Consider the following 19,446-nt stretch of genomic DNA (forward strand, 5'->3'; position numbering starts at 1 on the left):
AAAATTCAGCTCGATATGCGTGTGCATATGACTCACAAAAAGCTGGTTTAGTTTCCAGCCACGTATCCGTTTAACTTTCTGAGTTTATGATCACGTTCCAGCGGTGGTCTGAAAAATGCGTACAATAATTTCTGTAACCTATAGTCGTGCCTTCCATGCGAAAATACACACGTTACACTTGTACGCGAGATGCTTCGCGCAGCATGCAAAAGTATAGTGCAATAAAATCAAACACGGCGCGGAGCTTCTTCTAATTCTAAGCAATGGCTGGGTATATTTGTTCCGGTAAATAGAATCTGCACAAATAAACACAAAACGTTGTTTAATTGTGCCGCATATATGAATAGTCACAGGTTCTAGTTCAGATTTTGGCAAGCGTCACTCAGGAAAAATGTTAAAAATAAAGATACCAACTCGGTTATTATTTCTATAATGCGCGACTAAAAATAACGACTGTTTTCGTTTTCCTGTTATTATTCTATTCCTTATTCTTATACTTATTATTATATTCCCAATTATTTTCCTGTTGTAAAAAAATTTAGAATAGGTATTCAATTCCTCATAATTTATCTAGGAACATAATAAGAATGTAAAAGCTGGTTGCAACTGCTTCAACAATATTAACTGAATTAATTGTTTGAATTTAATTTGAATTGCGTAAAGTTTGCAAATTTTGTCGACGTACGAAGATCCTAAATACTTGATCGACCCAATGTAACCAATTTTATTAAACATACCCAGAAAGCTAATGACACGATCGTCTCTTGAATAGATCATTTGAAATCAATGTTTGAGCATGTATGAGTCATCGGATCTCCAACAATGCTCGTACAGCATTGAACTATTTTTCTAAAGACTTTAAACGCTCTCGGTCGTTGCAAGTTGAGTAACCAAGCCTCCGTGTGTGTGTGTTTTTTTTTCAGATGACATTAACATAGCTGATTTAGGATGGCGTCAATCATGGGTTTACAGCAGCCAGCTGCATCCCAGGATACGGTGGATTACAGTGGATATTTACAGTCGTCGCAGTGCCATCAAATACACGGCAACCAGGCGAACGGACAGATTCAATCCAACCAGAAATCGCCGGCTAGTGACCACAACAACAGCTTCACCAGCACCAAAGGATTACTCAATGGACCTGGCCAGAACAACTGCTTTCTCAACAGCGCCGTCCAGGTAGGTGAAATGTTTCTTTCTCCTCTACTTATCATATCTCAGGTATACGGCCAGGCAAAAAGGTCTCCGTACATCCTTTAATCCTTGGACGGAGGACGCTTTTGGCGATCTCACAGCAGCCATAACTACAGTGGCGGGCGAAAGTACAGTGTGTCTCATGAACTCTGTTCACTTGAATATCTTGGTTATTTCAAACAATACGAGAAAATGTTACTTACAGTAGTTGTAGAGTTTAAGAAACTACATAATATGGTATAAGTGATATTCTTGCAAATGGAGGCATAGAGAAGATATAGAGGTTACCTTTGGAATGTCCAATTTTTTATGTTCTATTTCGATAGATTGGCGTATTCTTAGTATAAAAGTACTAAAGTGTACTTGTCCTAAAACTTACCGTTGTTGAGATATTTGACTGTTTTCATTCTATTACTTTCATTATAGAACGTATTCAAAGATATGCTATCTACGTCAAATGTAAACATTGGTGGGCTTTTCATGAAGAACATTCTTCATGAAAACATCCAAATATCTCAGAAACAGTAAATTTTAGGACAAATACACTTTAGTGCTCGTACTTTTATACTCAGAATACGCCAATCTATCGAAATCGAGCATAAAAAATTGGACATTCCATTTATAAAAACAAAGGTGACCTCTATATCTTCTCCACGCCTCCACTTGCAAGAATATCATTTATACCATATTATGTAGTTTCCTAAATTACCCTACAACTTCTGTGAGTAACATTTTCTCGTATTGTTTGAAATAACAAAGATATTCAAGTGAACACAGTTCGTGGGATACACTGTATATTCGCACAGCCTTCTAAAAGGAATAACTCCTTTAAAATTGGACTAAGAAAATGTTCTAAGAATTTCACGGATTAAATTCTTTAATTTCGGGTGTTCTGGTTTTGAATGCTATTTTTTTCAACAATTTTTAGGAATTTTTACGAAAGAAGTCTTGTAATTTTTTGTTTTTTTTTTCATTTTTCAACGTGTCAGACGGAAAAATGTTTTCAAAATCAGTAATTTGAGATTTTGAATATATTAGGTTGGGACAAAAGTTCGTAGTGTTTTTAAATTAAAATTTAAAGACAAAATTAAGATGTTTATTCACAGGTTTATACAATAACATGACCTACAAAATGGCAGAAGGTAATGGAACAAAATGGAAAATATGTTATCGAATAAATCTATGAATAAATATCTTGATTTTATCTTTGAATTTCAATTTAAAAACCCTACGAACTTTTCATTCCAACCCAATGCCTCCTAATCTTTTTGTTTTCCATCGGCAGAAGGATCAGAATCATGGCAACACTCATGTTTTTCAAAACGTACGCCGAAAAGAAAATTTAACTCCTATAATTTTGATTATTTTTGCTTAATAAAAATAATTTTATGTACTTCAGGTATCCATAAATATCTGTGGAAAATCCTGACATAAAAAGTTTAATAGTTCTTCTGAAAAAATTCCTAAAGATTGGTGAAAAAACGGCTACGAAAATCAGAATACCCTCTCAACCCTTTTCCGTACCATGTCCTTTACGGCTACAGTGATTACAAACGTCCCCGAAAGTGTCAGACGAGAAATTTGTCATTTTTTTGCATAGGTACGTTTTCTTCGATGGTAAACATTGATTACTAGACAGCGGATTTTATGCGCTTATGACAAAAATGAGTAGGTGTCATTTGAAACAACAAAGACATTAGAAGAATTTAAAAATTCTGTTGTCTTATTGCCAGTCTATTAAGCATCAAGAAGAAAAATAAATTTTTATTTCACTCCAGTTTGTTGTAATTCAGGTAGAAAATCTTTAGTTTGCATAAAGATATTCGCTGTCTGGTGATATTACAAAAGAATAAAATTTTATTTCGTCGAGATGCGAAGGTATGACATTCATATTTGTTACACTTTGTTTAAAATCTTCATCACGAGTCTGTTTCGTTGTAATACGGCCAGGGATTGAATATCGAAAATTTTTCAAGAATCGTAAAAGTGTGCAAGTACTTTGTGTAGGTACTGCAAGTCCCAAAAATCGTTATCCTTTTTGTCGTGCGACATCAAGTCGATCAAGACTGACGTATCGCGAATCTATCGGACGCATTTCGACAGAAGTTCGCGCGATGCGACGCCTGGAAGAGGTTGCACGGTTGCACGGTTCATTAATGGGAATAATTCTCCGGCTACGGTATGAAAAGGAGCCTTCCCACGGACAGTTAGAATTTATTATGTCGATCAGAACTGTTTTCCCAGCTTTTGTGCACCGGCCTGTCCGATACGTAGCGGTAATTGTAACATCCGGAGGAAGCAATTACATCCGATCGGGCTCGATTAGAACAATCGATCGGAATCGCATAGGAAACAATCTCGGCCAAACGTAGGATTCGCCGATATACACGGTCGTTGAGGTAAATCCGAAAAAGTCATTGCAGCAGGCTGTTGCATTTGAAATGTCCGATTTGTAACATTAACATTAAACAAATGCAAATTTTTGTCTAAACGAACTTAGGGTTACCCAATTACTGTGGGGATACCAATTACTATGCCTATATTAATTATACTTGTTTTTAAAGCATAATGAATATTTAAAAAGAGATATTGAATTTTTCCATTAAAATCAGTTAATGTATACTGAATTCGCGATGTATGTCAGCAACACGGATCTTGATGACGTTTATCGTCCAGGAGTTACTCTCATCATTATTTGATCCGCGCCGAACGTAGTAAAGAGTCTCTTGAGCTTCTTGGCTCCTCACGGGGTATAGCCCGCGGTAGAATTCACTGTATATGTTATATATGTCTTTTTTTAATATTCATTACGCTTGAAAAATCAGTATAAACAATATATGTGCACAGTAATTGGTAATCCATCCCTATAATAGTTGGGTTCCTTACCCTATAGATCAAAATGAGCACCATTGTAATCAACGTACTCTTTCGATGAATTTCGAGTTTGTATTGCGGTAAAAATGGAAGTTTTTGGTTATTCACGTTTTTCATTTACAAGGTTTGATTATCTTCATGTTGTAGCAGTCCATTTGACCATCAACAATACCTTTACTAATCACTATATTTTGACCAAAAATCACATAACGCTATCGTCAATAAGTTATATTTCCAAAGAATACACGACAGTCGCATTAACGTCAAAATACACTTTCTTCAAAAGTAAAATTATACATTTGAATTAAACTTCAGCATAGCATAGTAAAGATTAGCTTTGTAGCTCACAGTTTTATATAAATAAACCTGCAGACTGTAAAAGCATTTTTTGATGAAAACGTTTTATAAGATTTGCATTCTAAAATCGGGTATTTCATATGCAACAACCTTAACCCTTTTAGTGCCGGGTGAAAAAGAGGTGCCTATGCGAAGATAACCGGCCGAATTTCACGATTTTACTAGGGTTTAGAAAAAGGCTCATCAAAACCTAACGAAAAGCAATATTTACATAATTCAAAAAGCAGTATATCAAGAACGAAATAGAGAGTAAAACAGTGACGCTAATTTGTCTATATTTATTGAAAATTACATAAATAACAAAGGTATAAGTGATCATAAAGAAGAGAAAAATTGAGTTCTCTCTTTCAAAACATAATTGTACATACGGAAAGTCATCTTTTTATCATAACTTTCTATAGACCGTTTATTACAAAGTATATACTTTGCATTTCCAATATATTTTGTAACAAAATAAATAATATTGCACAACAAACACAAAGAATAACTCCAAGGTACATGGTAGGCGCCGGACGGATTATCTCATCCGAAACAAGTAATTGTTATAGGTAATATAACATATAGAATATAAGGGAAAGTTAAACCGAAAAACTATTTATTTTAATTCTCTCGTAATGAAATTAGACCATTTATAACGTATTATAAATTTATTTTGAGATAGTGTTCTCTCGCAATGCGAATAGTAAAGCGCTACAAGGTGCGGGCCGATATATCGGCTCTGGCACTTTTCGACAGTGCAGCATGGGCCGATATATCGGCCTCCGGCACTAAAAGGGTTAATATAAAGAAAAATATTCCTTCGTCAGTTTGCACGAAAGCAGCGAATGGTATAAAGAACGGAATTACCCGATGTAGCCTCCATTAGCTGCCACGATCCTTTTGTGCTTGGACCTGAAGCCGCTGCAGGCTCGCTTCAACTCCTCGTCCATTTTCGTCATCACCTTCATGATGGTGGGCTTAGGGTATATTTGGTGTTGCGATGCTTTGCAACACCAAAACGGTGGAACCTTGTGTAAAATGAAATTTTTGAGCTTTCTTCTTTAATCGATTGGAAATTTCCTTAGGAATATGATAAAAAAGTTGGAAAGTGATTAGAGGTGTTCTTGTACGTTATTTTCAAAATAAAGTGAACGGCGGAGTGGCTCACGTAGTCGGGCTCTTGTTGGAAAGGCTCGTGCTTCTCGAAAAGAAGAAGGGTGAAGTACAACTTTTTGTGGACAATGAAAATCTGTTCTCCAGTTCTGAAATCGCAGATTAGCAAGAAACCGCGGTAAATTCAAATGAATTAAGATTTTTTCACGATATGCAAACACGTAACGTTTTTTTCACGTTACTCAAACTTTAAACGCATTTTTCTGAAAACGCAAAATTTCGCACGCCGTGCAACGTAGCTCAAAAACTCGATCTTTATGAAACTTGGTATATACATTCTATAAATAATTGGCCACAACATGACGAACCCCGATTTTTTAATTTTTTATTTAAAACATTGTTATTAACACAAAATCATAACAGAAAATCTGTCTTTTTTCAAAACATCGCCATTTTTGCAATTTTGCAAATTTTAATAAAAGAAGAGTGCCATGTTGTGCGTATTTGCATAAACTAACGATTTCATTTTGATTTTTTTGTGCACTGTACGATACACGGCGCATTTCCAGGTTTCCATTTTCAAGCCGCCATTGCAGCATTGATATTAACGATTAAAATTTATAAAAAATATTTTTGTTTACATTCTAACGTCAATAAATGGTACCTCAAACTTTAAATCAATCTGGGCATTACATTAAAAAAAAAAAAATTCTTGAAAAACAGTTCATTTACACAAGTTTCCCTCCTTAATCTTTTCTTCCAATTCGATCACGGGATTCTGCGCTTCTTTTGCGATCAGAACGTTTCCTGTGATTTGCCCAGGATACGGTTACCTACTACTGCTTGTCAGAATTTCGGAATGTCTTGCCCAGGTCTTGCGTCTTGTTGTAGCCAAATCACACGAGTTTTGCCGCTGTTCAGTCATATTCTTAGTTCGTGGCAGACATTTTCCCGCTTATTCACTGATCAGTGGCTTGTACAGTGAGTTACCTTGTCAACCATTGGTTTGTTTATATTTTGCCTTAGCTACATCTTATTCGCGGGGACTGCCCGAAAAAATTCCAGTTTTATCTCGATCGGCCTGTATATCAGGGATCTTTCGAGTTCTCGTCTCCAGGACCCTGGCGAAACGTTAATCGTCCGGTTGAGTCGATTTAAAAACCGGACGGTGTTCACGAGTAATTCGAGTAATGGCCGACGCGTCGTGCATACTCATACATGTCTGAAATGTGGAATGCTTTCGTATTAGTCTGCTCTGTGTATACGAGCCGTTTTGTGTTCCGTCAGGCACAAGTGAGCCATTTAACGCAAACACAGTGCAAGTCGAAACAGTTAACACTCGTTGGATAACGAGTAGATTGCAGATTTTTAAGCAAAATAAAAATTGTCTGCATTGATTTCAAGATGCTGGAATCGCATAGACATTAATTTCTTTTGATAACGGTTTGAATCGATTGGAAATAATCCAACAGTATTTTGAAATTCTCTAAATGTGTCCACTATCTTGCATTTGAGTTACCCATTTTTGTCATAAATCCGTCAAATCCGCAATCTAATGATGAGGAATTCAGTAAAAGTTCTATAAAACACACGGATGACGAAGTTACGTTTCTCTTATGCAAGCCACGCTAAAATTATCTTACAATTATATTATTTTAATTAATGTCGAATAAGACTTTGAGATGCGATCTTAAACCAAATAGACAAATTAAACTGCTCGAGTGTTGCAGCTCGATTGTCTTCAATCTTTGAACGCGAAATAACGAGTTAATTTATCATTCGAATTCGCTATCAACATTCAGAAGCTTTTAATTTTCTTTTTAAGAAATTCTTTTACTCATTGTGCTATAGTTTATCCTTTTAGTATAGACTGGGGGTCTTTATGCAAATTCTAAGTTTCATAACTTAGTTTATAAAAGTCGAGATAAGAAACAAGTTCAACTTGTCAACTAGAAAATTCCTTGTGGTAAGCATAGACTAAAAACGTCATTATCATTCGTCACTATACATGAGTTTTTTATATTTGAAAAATGTACACATACTATGGATGCATAAAGATCCGCAGTTTAGGTATAAATTATATTTATTTACGTTGATAGTTTTCAAAATTCACAACATTTTTGTTATCTCATAGTTGCAAGTAAATGCTCATAATTGAAAGATCGCAGAGTTGTTATTGTTGTTGATGTTTTCGGAAGATCGAACTCTGTCCGAATTTTTCAAAAGTATTTCTATTTCGAGGTTGACAGCCATGTTTTGCAAAGAAAACAAAGTGAACGATTTAAGGACATTTCAACACGATTTCTTCGAAAATCATATGGAAGTCGTGGTATTACAGATCATTAGGTTGATCTTGACCTCAACGAAGCAGAAAATAAAGTAATACAAATCTCAGAAACATGATCCTGAACAAATTTTCTATTTACCATAACTAGACTGCGGATTTTATACACTTATGATAAAATTGGACAAATGAGATTATATTAATATGTAATTATAGGTATTGAATAAATAAGGCTATATTCAATATAGTGAGAAGATTAAAAGGATTGAAACGTGTCAATGCACTATTTTTAATCTATTAAAATTATTAAAGGAAGACAGAACTGTCTATTTGGTTTCTATTTGTTACAATTGGTGAAGAAAATTTTTATTTTGCATAAAGATCTACAGTCTAACCAATAACATTTGCCAGTTCGAACTAACTAATTTCTTTCCGATCGCCAAGGACGAGTAACATATTCAAACTGATTTATTATTGGACTCGAATGAGAAAAACTGCTTACGGTAATATACCCTGCATGCAAAAAATGGCAGGGGAATGCGATGTGCAATGATGGCTCTAAGAGTTTCAATCATTTTGTGCAACTCTTGCTTTATGAGTCGTTAACGTTGCATATACGTGAATTGTGGGAAATGTCTGGCAATAAAATGCTTGTAATTGATTAGTTTCAGTACTTTTTACGTGAAATTATTCCACGACCTCGAAACTTCGAACGAGCCAAGGAGTTTGCCAAGCAATTTTGTAGACAATTAAGCGAAGGCGTAATCGCAATTGATTTTCTTATGGGCGGATAATAGTTTCCATTAATATCGTATCACACTTCATTCGCAAGACGATATAATATGAAAGCTGATATAAAAGGTGTCATTTAAAATGACATTGAAATCCCCTTGGCACTCCCTTCACCGACCTTTCGCCTTGAATTATTCTAATGTTCTACTCGATCTCCTTGAACCGCTTAAAATATTCGGTGTCTGCAGCCTTTCGAAAATACATACACCACGCTGCGTATAAAAATCGAATATTTCCGCGATCGCCAGACTGCGGATCTATGCAAATTTTCAACTTCACAAGTTATATTATGTAAACAAAAATACAGAACAATTTTATTTCGTCGTCTAAAAGCTTTCTTCGTTTTGTTAAAAATTAAGAAACACCATATAGACTGAGAATTGTTTTGCAAGTATGGCAAATCAAACAAATGAATCACTCGCATTCATTGAGCGATTACACAAACGTATTAATTCTAATAGAGAACATTTTGAGCATTACTTGCATTGGAAATCATTTACAGAGAATATCTCAGTAACTATTATTTTCTCATATATCCGGATAGTTATTTAATTCAGGATTCAATTTTTTTTCAATCGCTAAAATTTACCCTTTACGATAAAGGAACGCAAGGTTACCTTTATGTCTCGATAAAAAAGCAACACAGAAAAAAGCTAAAGCTAAAGCTAAGCTAAGCTACTCTTCAAACAGTACAACTTTCGTTTCAACCATTTTTTCATATACCAAATAGTTTACATGTAATTTAGGTGGTAATTTTTAGGCTGCCATTAACTTAATTTTTTAAATACTTTTACTGATGGTTCAGCATAAATTCTTATGGACCGCTTTAGTCGCTGAAGTTTAAAGAATTTGGACGGACTTCTCGGCCCATCTCTTCGAGGTCTTCCACTGTCCGCTATGTTTATCCATTGCACGATATTTTTATGGTATCGCTTCGTTTTTCTTTCGAAGATCTATTTGCGTCCCCAATATCGTTGCATACCTCGTTGAAGGTCAGCCTGCGCCTTGCAACATGCAACCCAGCGTACTAGCGTGCACTTGAGTGTTTCGAAACTGCAGTCTGAGTCGCGGGAGGCAAATGCGCTTCATGCACTTCAGGCATTCGCAGCAATTATCACTGGAACTACCAGAAAAAGTGACCCATTGTAAGATTTCTATTTTAAAAGTGGCTGAAATCGTAAAGATTTCGGTTCTGTGTAAAACGATTAAATAGCGTTATTTTATTCGTGTGCATATTACAATATATTCTTACGTCAAGTTACAACGAATATAGTATTGTAAGTGTCGTAGAACTTTTCAGACGATATGCTTGTTCAGAAAACGTAAAATATCTCAAGTACTTGCAAGCATATTTCTCGGAAGTTTCGAATTAATTAATATTCGAATTAATTCGAATATGTATGTTCCCGAAAACTGCTTCATGGTACTCGGAGACATTTGTGCATTTTTCGAAACTGTAATTTTGAAGGCCACAAAGTCTCGAAAATCACGGCGTGATCTATTTAAAATAGATAGATTGACTATCAGACATAACGATTTCGTTGCAATTCTTCCAATTCCCATTAGGTTTCGAATAATTCATTATACTGTCCAAAAATTCTTGAAATATTTATTCCGGATAATATAATTTCGAGTTATATGTATATCAACTACATTACAATTCCTTTATCAATTGATATTTTATAGTTTCTATTGTTTATTTAGAAAGCATAAGGTTATATACAATTATATTATATAAAATTGTATAAGAATGAAGAGGGGAGTCCTCGCCAAAATCGAGAGTTCAAGACGATATAATGAATAATAAAATAATAATTTCTCTATTACGTATATTTCCATATCAAAATATTAAAAATAGCTCGAAAATATATAATCTATTGTAAACGCCTAATTGTCCATCCTAATTAAATTACTGCTCCGAAATAGTCGATTAAGTGATAAAAATTCGTGCATTTAAGTGACAACAATTCCTGTACCTAGGTCACAACAATTCGTGTTCGTTTCCCTTTTTAAATCTTTTTAATTCGAATTCGTAGAGCTACTTTTCGAAACGTTTTCTGACCACACTCGTAATCCACGCTCATAGTTTACGACCACGACAACCAAATCTTCAGGTCTCCTTCGAAAGCCTTCAAGGTAGTTGTAAATATTCATACCGGTTAAGTTTCAGGACACGTGGAGAATCTTCTACCGCTTCGCCACACTTTCTTTTTTTCTTCCTCCAAGCTGGTACCGTTCTTTTTCGTTTTCCTGTTTCTTGGCAGTGATGGCTACTTTGAATATATACTGGTATTCGCGACATTTTAATTATCATTATTCCCCCTGCCCGAAGGCGAACAAAAAGACATATTTGTTTGTTCCTCGTTGATGCTTGCGTCAGTGAAGGTTTCATTGCCTCATCCGTAATACGTCGAAAACCGCCCCGAGCGATCGTCTTATATCTTATAACTGTTATACTTTTTAATTAGTTATGAATAGGGGATTTTATGTATTTATGACAAAAATGTAAACATAAAACAGTAAAAATTCAGACGTTTTAAAGAAACACGACTACATCGTCTGTGGGTTGATAAACTTATTACGAGAAGGAATAAATGTCTGTGCAGCTTCTGTTTCTTACAATGGACTTGAAAAATTTTTATTTTGCATAAAGGTCCGCAGTCTAGTTATAAAATCACTGTAATTTTATAGCTACTGTGCTTTTTATTCCGAGAAAATTGTTATCAATTGTTATGAATTTAGTTATGAAAGCTTTGTTCTACAGTGAAAAATGAAAATTGTGACAATCAGATTTCAAAGTTGACACTTCGAACCAAGGAAATAATGTTTTTCTTAGACTTGACAAGAAAATACTAATTAAAATCAAATATTTGCTCCGAAGTACAGTGGATCCAAGAAGTATCTGAACAATAAATACCCGATTCTCGAAAAATTGCCTATATTAAAAATAATCGTACGTCGATTTAGACTCGTTTTTACGCTTCTTCTCTCGAGAATGCTATACATTCGAACGTCTGTGAAAACTTTGAAAAATATTTTTCGTGATTTAGACTTTAAAGATTGAAACTTTCTCTATACAACAAGACCTTAAAAATTGATGTGCCATTTTTTTCAGTTGTTTCATCGAGCTTCGAACGAGAGGTGTGCCGACAATTTTACAGTACTTTAAATTATACCATAAAGGCTATAAAAGACCGAACTTACTCGTTATTTTTGTTTCATTAAACAGTGAAAAAAAATCGTAATTTTTATGGAGTTGTAAAGAGGAGGCTTCGATCTTCAAATATATGACAGTTTCATTTACGAGAAAAATTTTTTCAAAGTTTTTGGAGACGTTTGAGTTTACAACATTGTTTAAGAAAAATGGGTGTTTCAGTTTCCTAGCTGCTAAAATATCTTGAAGGCTTCAAGCTTTCAAATGAGCCTGACTTTTGATGGTCGTAGTATTTGTTAAATACTTTTTGTATTTAAACAATTAAATTATCCTTATTAATAAGTTGGTAATTATATAATTATTCGGAATTATCCTTTTGGTTTCAATAATTGCAAAATAACATGTTTGGCGTACTTTATTATTGCGCTCTACTCACAAAATAATTAATTAACTTAATTATTTCCTACAGGAGTACCCTTCGGCTTCAATAATAGAAAAAAAAACAAATCAACTTTTACTCACCTGGTGGTTCCAGCGTTCATTGAATACAATCAGTCAGTAATGCCCAATTAAATCCGCGAGAGATCGAAAGAGTGGACTGTCTCGAAGTTCTTCATCCTGGTTTCCTCGATTCACTTTTTATTCGTAACACGGGATAGAGCAGTTACCGCACCCTAGTTGCGTGCACGGTTTACGTTTAAAACACTTGTGTCACGTGTCACGTACGCCAAGGTATAGTGAACGCGTGGTTCATGTTGATCGAACAGACATCGATGTCTAATAGTGCGCGATCCGTTTGATAAATCAGAATGCTCCTTTTTTTACGACACATTCACGCGTGCTTTCTGATCATTGCCATTATAAAGTCATCCTTTTTTCGGACCGAGATTGCTCGGCGAGGTTTGTTTCCGTTGATTGATGAACTTTCCGTTGATTCAGACGTGTGGGGAACGTAGTACTATACCAGTGAAATGCAAATGATTCAACACACTACTCTTTGTAATTTATGGATCGTGCTTTCTATCTTCGGCCTACTCGTGCTGGGCAAGAAAGAATAAGGAATTATAATTAGATTTTTTTCAGTGTGTTTCTCGTTTATTAAATTAATGTTGGAAAACGTTCCTTCTCCCGTATTTTTGTGGCACAGATTCTTACGAATGTTGACTTATGATTTATCGGTAGCACATTATTTAATGTCGGATAGAAGCATATAAGAATGTGTATGTGTCATGTTGTACGAAAACAGGAGATCTAATGAACTTATGCAATAAATCCTTTATTGCATTAATGTGGACACAATTACTCGTTTTTTTTTTGTACTTCTTTTATCAAATGTGCGTCAACGATCGCTTTTTTTGGTCTTTTATTACAATTGCACGCAAAGTGATAGTGATTAAGAGAATGTAGATTCTTGTGCAAAATAAAAATTGTCCAAGTCAACTATACGAAATTTAAGTTAAATAAAAATGTATTTTCTCTTTTAATCATTTTAAACACTCGAAGATAATATAACAATATCCTTAAATTCTTCTAGTGTTTTTTAGTTTTGTATTTGACCTGTTCATTTTTATCATAAATGCATATAATTCGCAGTCCAGCGATTAATGTAAATTGTAAAAGATTATCCTTTTCGATTATTTTACTTCAGAAAATTTTGTAAATAGACTCCAGGACGTTTAAGTTTTTCTTTTTACTAGCCCTACATTAAATGTCACTTAACAAATGGATGAACAGTGAGAAATTCAACAAAGTCCTCTATTATTATCTTGGGGATATGTTCTCTATAAAAAGATGTTTTGAAGATACGCTAATAATTTACAAATTTAATTTATATTGAATTTGATATTATATATGTAATATATGTATTAATAATAATATTGCTTAATATTAATAATGTTAATTTTCATTGAATTGCAATTTATGAATAATAATAATTGATTTTATTATTAATAAATGTTATATATATATAGATTTCATTTAATTATATATTTATATGTACATATAATGGTATACATCTTCATCCCAATGATAAATGGAAACGTAGTGAGATAGTAAAATTTTATCTAAATTTACAAATATTTACATTAGTAGTGGTTATACAATCAATAATTAATTGTTTGCATAAATTTTAATGGGGGTGCATCAGCCATAGAATTGAACAATATTACCAACATAATTTTATTATTGTATAATGTACCTACACGTGGAAAACATAGATATTTTATTTGTAACTTAACACTAGGTTTACGGACCACTAAAATTGACTATTTTACAGTACAAAATTAACAAGAATGTGTGTATCCGCATTTTTAGCCATTTTTTAAAATAATATACAGGATGTCCCAAAAATGTTGTACTTCCTTGAAAAGGGTGGTCATTTGAAAGAATTTTTTCCTTTTTGAAAATGTTTTCCGTGGCTTTGTTCAGGAGTCATGCTGAACGTGGCCACAGCCGCGCGTGGCGTTGGCATTGGCCGAGCCGAAATCCGTCCGCTGTAGCCGCGCTATGATTGGTCTGCGTTGTTCCGTAATAACTTCTTAACAAAGCTGTGGAAAACATTTTCGCAAAGGAAAAAGTTACTTCAAATGACGTCAGAAATCGCCTCTTTCAAGGAAGTACAACATTTTTGGGACACCCTGTATGCCCATACAAATAAATATATAGAATAATTCCTCATTGTCTAAAAATATTAGAACCCGTCATTTTGACGGGTCCCGTGATCCTAATGTTAAGAATTGTTTGTTCGATGAAAGTTTTGAAATAAACCGAAAATTTGTGAAAAGACCCGAACCACATTCAAGTCACACTAGTCTGGTAAAAGTTGTTTAATTATATACACCGATAAGTTGCGATTCAGTTATTTCTTCCAGGTATTATCAACGTTTTACAGTTGTATCTGAAATTAAACAAGCGCGGCTTCTATCCGTCGAGGCAGCGTCCAATAAATGGTAATTTTTATCGATACGATTTAATCGGCCCATAAATTAGCGGGCCGGATTCATGAAACCCAGGAGCGTATCACTCGAGGCGCCCTTCGAAAACTGTTTCATTAGTCCGGGTCGGGTTAACGAATGAATTAATGATATAAAACTCGTTTCGCCCCGCGGTAATGGCACCACGAGACTAACGGTATGCGTGACCACTTTCGACGCTGGTCCCAATAAATGCAAACCGTTCTCGTTATCCTTCGGCTATCCTTCAGTTTTCCTCTGTTTATATTAAAAATAACCATTCGGAGGAAAACATTTACTAGTGTATTTTCAAACAACAAATTACGATTGTATTTTAGCCATCCCGAAGCATAAACTTTAAGGGGATATACCCTAGGTTATTTACCCTAGATTAGGTTATTTTTTTTTTATTTGAAAGTTCAAGTGGAATTAGGTTATTATAGGTCGTGTTCTAAAACTTTGTACAGTTATTTGGCTGTATTTTAGAATAATACACTGCCACTTTCATGCAGTTATCTTTATTCTTATCTAAATTATCGTATGATTTTAGCAGCATATCATTTTCCAAAGCAGCCATGATATCTCAATAATGAACTGGCCAATCCTTTTTAAATTTAAATTTTACACACATGTAAAGTAGAGATCCCTCTATCTTATGAACTAGAACGATGCAGACAAAATTTTTTGCAAAATGCCTGCCGTATACAGCAGAAATTCGCTACAATTGAAACTTTTTCGAGCAATAAAAAGAGAGCTGTCGTCGATATTAAGATAATTTTTGTTCACCAGACGAAGGGATCCTTACTTGATATGTGTGTAAAATTTGAGGTGGACTGCTAAATCCATTATTGAGATGTCATGGCAACCATGAAAAGTGACAAGCTGTTGAAACCATACCATACTTAGATCACAATAAAGACAATTGCATAAAAGTGACACTGTATTATCTTATTGAAGTAAAGCAGACGTGCATACAAAATTTTAAAGCACTTGAACAATATTATCTTAACCATTTTTGATCTCATAAATTGTGTCAAATTGATAGCTCTAAACACTATTTACAATTTACTATGTGCAATTTCATTACGTGCACATAATACAGTTTAATCTCTACAATACAGTATAAGATCTTAATAAAATCTGCATAACTATGGGATTAATCCGCTCTATCCGATTCAATCCACTGACGGCGGCGCTTGGGTCTATTTCGACCCTGACTATCAAAACAGTCGTTCATGCACTCAATTGATGGCAGTTAAACTAAATGAATTGCATTGGGAATATAACTCAAAGGCTAATATGTCTACAAGAAGCACTCTTAAAAATATGTTTATAAAAAATTAATAATTGCTGAATACTGATACAATTTTTCATCCGCTGAAACTAAGTATAGCAGACTCTTTAAAAAAGTTCGATTAAATTTTTATCGTCTTTCGAATATAATAAGATGTAACTTCTTTCGTGTAAAATAATTTTATAATCTATACTCACGTAAAAGTTTGTATTCTAGTGAATTATTTATAATTCTTTTAAGCATTGGCAAAAGGATAAGGACAAATAAGGGGTTAAATTGTGTGGCCCATTTTTTACGTAATTGTTCTCGAACGGACTTGTCAATTGTTTTTTCAATCTCTTGTTTTTTCTTCTATAGAAAATAGCGGCTCTATTCCGCGGAGTTTTTCATTAATTGGTGACACTATCTGCTTTGCCGTCGAACGGCCCTTGCATTTAGCGAGGAATTCTGAGAAAGGTGAGCCAATGGTACTTGTTAGCCTCGGAATAATTCATGCTGTTTTTGTCCCCCGTTGTTTGCGCTAACGATCGCTGAAAAATTCGATTGATTGGGAACACAGATACGCGTTGAAACTACAAAAATCCGTTCGGATATTACGTAGATGCACTGTTGTGATTTATTTATTTGGAGTATTTATCCATTCGATTAAATCGGTTCACTTTTTCGAAAAAATGACCGATTTTCGGTTCCAGATAACATAATACTTCTCTTTCATGATTGTGTTATGTTATGAATCGAGAATCTTTATTGCAATTATTTTTGAGGAGCGTTTTAGGTTTAATAAAATATCGAGTGGTACACTAAAACTTTGATGAAATGGAGTTTTTGTAATTTTGACAAAATTGTTTATGTTATGTTACCAAATGAAAATCTTTTATACGATTATTTTTGAGAATAGTATGATTTTAATGAGGAAGGATTCATTCACCTTTTAGAATTTTTTAGGAATTCTTTGATTGTTCAGACAAAATGTGTATTGCAAAAGGATGCCCGATGTTTTAACCTAGTTTTTCTTGTATAGCACACCCCTTTCCAGATAATAGAAGTATGTTTAACAGATGTACATGTGCTTGCACGCAATTTAATGATCGGTCGGTATCATCTGTTCTCAGTATGCTTAGGAGTCGCTGGCACCATAACCTAGATGTACCGATTTAATAATGTTCCACTTTTGATTGATTACGCAAAACATTTTTATGAATTTTTATTGAGCATACTTGCTATTCCGAATATTAGTTAATAATAGTTGAAGTAAGAATAACAAGTACATGCAAAAATATCAATGGAATACCAATTTGAAACTTAATTATGTTAAAAAACTACATGAACCTAAATCTAGATAAACTGAATAGATTTACAAACCATTTCACTCAAACAATTTTCGCACAATACATAAAAATTAGCAATTATTGATAGTACACCTGTGTAGAAATATAGAAGTATACTTATGTAGATGTGAGACAATAATTAGGTAGTCGAAAGGGGAAGGGTCATTTACCTTTGAATCTATTTGCATAAGAACAGAAAAACTGAACTGATTGAATTTGATTACACTATGTAAATGATACGAATGCATTTGTTAACGCTAGGTTTACGGAGCACTAAAAATTACTATTTTGACATTACTTTACAAAAATAACAAGAATGTGTCTACCCAAATTTTTAGCCATTCCTTTTATAATCTATACTCAAAGAAATAAATTTGTTGAATGATTTCTCATGGATGCATCTTTACAATCTCAATAATTGTAAATTAATAATATTAGAACCGATTAATAATTTTTACTTGTAAACCTTAGCGTTAACATTTCAATTGATTTTTACGTCATTATTATTATTATTATTATGATTTACGTCATTATTATTATTATTATTATTATTATTCAGAACTTACTTGAATTATCAGTTTTTTTTGGTGACGCGTGAAGGACTTATGAAGGTCAACTTTGACTTTTTAAATCGAATCATATATTTTCTTATGCACCAATCGATGCAGCTTTTTATTCTCTATGAAAAAGTATTAACCTATGTACGTCAAAAAATGTTTAATTTAGGAGTGGCGGCTTATATAGTGAGGTACGTTGTCAACAATTGCTTTGTTTATATTTGCCTCACCTATATTTTATTTATGCGAATGACCCCAAAAAGTTCCGGATTTATCTCGACGGCCCTGTACACGAATTAAACTAAACGCAGAAGCACGTTCAAAGTTAAGACTATCAACCGGTAGGCCTAAAACGTTGTAAGACGAAATGCGTGTCCATTGTCAGTCGGGGTAGCACAAGAAACGATATCATTCCGTCTTTGTTTCTCTGTACCTCGGCCTCTGTCTCTGCCAAAGCGCTATCAGCGAAACTGTCCCTGTTAATGGAACTAGGTTTCGTACTATCTCAAGACGGAACAGTTTAGGTGCGCATATTTGCCCGTGCCCTAAGATAACGTTGCGTCGACAAAGCTCGAGGCGAAGATTCTGGAAGGCTTCTCCGGAAAGATTAGGCAACGCGTTACTTTACCTTAATCTCTGTACGTGTACCCACCATACTTGTCAAAGACACTCGAGAACGGAGAAGAGCCGGTCCAGCATGCGAGATATGTGTATACAGGGTGAAGCACCTAAAACAGGCCACCTGAATAACTCGGTTGCTATTGGTGATAGAAAAAATGTGTCAGACGAAACTTGCGCAGGGTTTCGAGGGTGGCATGTTTTTTTTTTTTTTTTAGCTGGACGCGTAGAGGACATACAAAGGTCAAGGCGGACGGACAGTACAGATTATGCTACGGTTTGGGATCAATGTTTCTTCCGTGACTGGCCTCCACGGGAAAACTTCCTTTCGTCTTCGCTGTTGCGCCAAAGAAAAACAGTGTACACGGGCGATCCTCTTATCGATACTCCCACTGCGTCACGCAAATCCAAACTGTGAGGGTACCCTCGAGGCCTGTGTCTTCAGAGCACAGTTCGCCCCACGCGGGTAATTACGGCGAACAGATGAATCAGTTTCCCATTACAATTAGCCGGCCACCACCGGAAAGGGACACGGAGTGGATACATCCCCTCACACCTGTTGTCGGTGACGTCTTTCGGCTGCCATTGACACCGTCTTTCCCATCGCACGACACACAATGCGCTATCTTCTACCCGTCGACACCTCCGCCGCTTAAATTGCATAGATCGTTATCAGCTGCACGCTGTTTTATCGAACTCCTGCGGTTTCGCCGGTGAACTTTAGTGCCAGCGCTGACTGATAGATCTTTGACCTGGTTTCAATACTTTGACCCCTCCACTGCGGCGGTCTATAGTTTAACACGTGAATCTATCGTGTGCTAAAAACGCCTCACGTGCGTTGCCTCATAAAAGTGAGATTACACGCTAAACGTTGCGGCTAGTTAAAATAATTCATAATTAAATGATCGCTGTAGTGAAAGTAAGAGTCGCATAGTTAAAAAGAACGAAGCA

The 19,446-nt window shown here is 34.9% G+C and overlaps 1 protein-coding gene across 1 annotated transcript in view; it reads left to right on the forward strand.

Annotated features, from left to right (window-relative positions):
- The window catches only part of Ec (ubiquitin specific peptidase echinus), a 240,843-nt gene that overhangs the window by 72,157 nt on the left and 149,240 nt on the right, over nucleotides 1-19,446 (forward strand). Inside the window, exon 2 of the mRNA XM_076804296.1 lies at nucleotides 924-1,179. Within this exon, the coding sequence (XP_076660411.1) occupies nucleotides 949-1,179 (231 nt within the window). The 5' untranslated portion in view covers nucleotides 924-948. The remainder of the gene's footprint in view (nucleotides 1-923; nucleotides 1,180-19,446) is intronic.

The sequence above is a fragment of the Halictus rubicundus genome, chromosome 2 (assembly GCF_050948215.1).
Source record: "Halictus rubicundus isolate RS-2024b chromosome 2, iyHalRubi1_principal, whole genome shotgun sequence".
In the NCBI taxonomy this organism is placed as follows: domain Eukaryota; kingdom Metazoa; phylum Arthropoda; class Insecta; order Hymenoptera; family Halictidae; genus Halictus; species Halictus rubicundus.